Here is a 1,769-nt window from a genome sequence, read left to right on the forward strand (position 1 = left end):
GTCAGGGTACAGTTGCAGGGGGAGCGTGAGGCTGCGGCACGGGACTGTGTTTTGCTTGCAGCAGAAGAATCTTGCCAAGCAGTTTCAGCGTGTCAGATGCTGCCCGTGGCCCTGTGGGCAGCACCATCCGCTCTGATCCAGCATTGCCCCCACAATTTTTCAGGGACCTCCCCCCTCAAAAGCAGCTCTTCCCCGCAGGCCCATCACATCCCTGAGTCAGGCTGAGGATGTGTCCCCCACTGGGGAAGGGATCTACCACATATCCTGCCCCCACCAAAAGCGGGTAGGGAGGGACACGGCACTGGGACGGTACCTGGAGGAAGGTCCTGTGGTCGGGGCAAGCCAGCAGATGCTGAACCTTCTCCTTGTGCTGGCTGAGGACATCCAGGTGGTCCTTCAGGTTGTTCCAATCCTCATCAATGCGCTCCAGTGCTGCCGCCTCCTCTTGCTCAATCCTGGTCACTGTCTGCAACTGGAAATCCTCCAAGGCTTTCCTCAGGAAGGTGAATTTTCTCTGAATCACCAACTTGAGATGCTCAGAAGAGTCCTGGGTAGGGATGAGCAGTGAGAACCAAGGTGCTCCCTCCCACTCATGCACCTAGCACAGAGGTGGCCACGGTGTTACCTTGATACTGTGTGTTTGCTTCTCCAGCTCCTGTATCACCTGCTCGATCCTCTCTGATTCCTCCTGGGCTTTTTCCACCGACTCTTTCAAAAGGGCCTGCAAAGAGAGGCATTAACGTTCTGTGGTGCAGGACGCTGCTGCCTGTCTGGACCTTAGGAGCCCTCTCAGGGCTGCAGGACAAGGCTTGCAGGGAAGGAGCCTTGGGAAGGAGAGAGTCTGCCTCCAGGGTCACTAAGCAAAACCCTGTGCTGTCTTTCACCTCTTTTTCAGCTGTTCTCTCTGGATCAGGGGGTCACAAGCACAAATGGTGCTGCTGGATTTATCCAGCTCTCTGCTGCTCCTGACAGCCCCTGGTTTCTCATGGAGCAGCTGGGTGCTGGTGGCATCTCCGTGGCCAGAGCCCACGTCAGCCCCGTGTTCAGCTGAGGTCAGGCACAGCTTGTCACATGGAGGAACATCACATCCTCACAGCAGGACACGGGACAGCAGAGGTGGATGCTGTGCCATGCCCAAACTGGGCAACTCCCTCCACTCATGCCTCCCACCCTGCCACCCAGCATCCCCCACCTGTTTTTTAGAGCGTTCCTCCTCAAAGAGCACCCGCCGGTGCCGCTGGCACTGCTGGACGGTGCAGACACAGCAGATGCACCGCCGCTCATCCTCGCAGTACAGCTCCAGCGGCCGCCCGTGCTGCGGGCAGAGCTCACCGCGGGCCACCTCGCACCTCTCCGCGCCCGAGAGCCGCACTTCACCGTCCCGCAGCAGCTCCACTACACTGCACAGGGTGACGTTAGGTGCTGCTCAAAGTCCCTGCGGCACTCAGGGCAGGTGTACCCCTTCTCGGCCCTGGCGGGAGCCTGCTCTTGCTTGTGCCAGTGGTCGCTGATGCAGCCCTTGCAGAAGTTGTGCCCGCACGGCAAGGTCACGGGCACCCTGAACAGCTCCAAGCAGATGGAGCACACCAGCTTCTCCTCCAGCTTCTGCGAGGACGTGGGTGATGCCATCCTGCCTGAGCCGGGGAGAAGCACGATGGAGGAAGAGAAGCCGGAGAAATAGAAACTCAGCTGTGCAGTGGAGGAAGAGATGGTGACGCTGAAACCAGAGGCGGGTCAGGGCTTCGAGCCAGGCCTGCTCTTAAAGAGAC

The 1,769-nt window shown here is 59.2% G+C and overlaps 1 protein-coding gene across 1 annotated transcript in view; it reads right to left on the reverse strand.

Moving 5' to 3' along the window:
• LOC104272389 (tripartite motif-containing protein 65-like) overlaps positions 1–1,629 on the reverse strand; it is a 3,956-nt gene extending 2,327 nt beyond the window's left edge. Inside the window, 4 exon segments of the mRNA XM_009867369.1 lie at positions 314–547; positions 626–721; positions 1,193–1,419; positions 1,422–1,629. Coding sequence (XP_009865671.1) covers positions 314–547; positions 626–721; positions 1,193–1,419; positions 1,422–1,629 — 765 coding nt within the window.
• Between the last annotated feature and the right edge of the window lie 140 nt (positions 1,630–1,769).

This window comes from Apaloderma vittatum, unplaced genomic scaffold (genome assembly GCF_000703405.1).
Source record: "Apaloderma vittatum isolate BGI_N311 unplaced genomic scaffold, ASM70340v1 scaffold3304, whole genome shotgun sequence".
Taxonomy (NCBI): Eukaryota; Metazoa; Chordata; class Aves; order Trogoniformes; family Trogonidae; genus Apaloderma; species Apaloderma vittatum.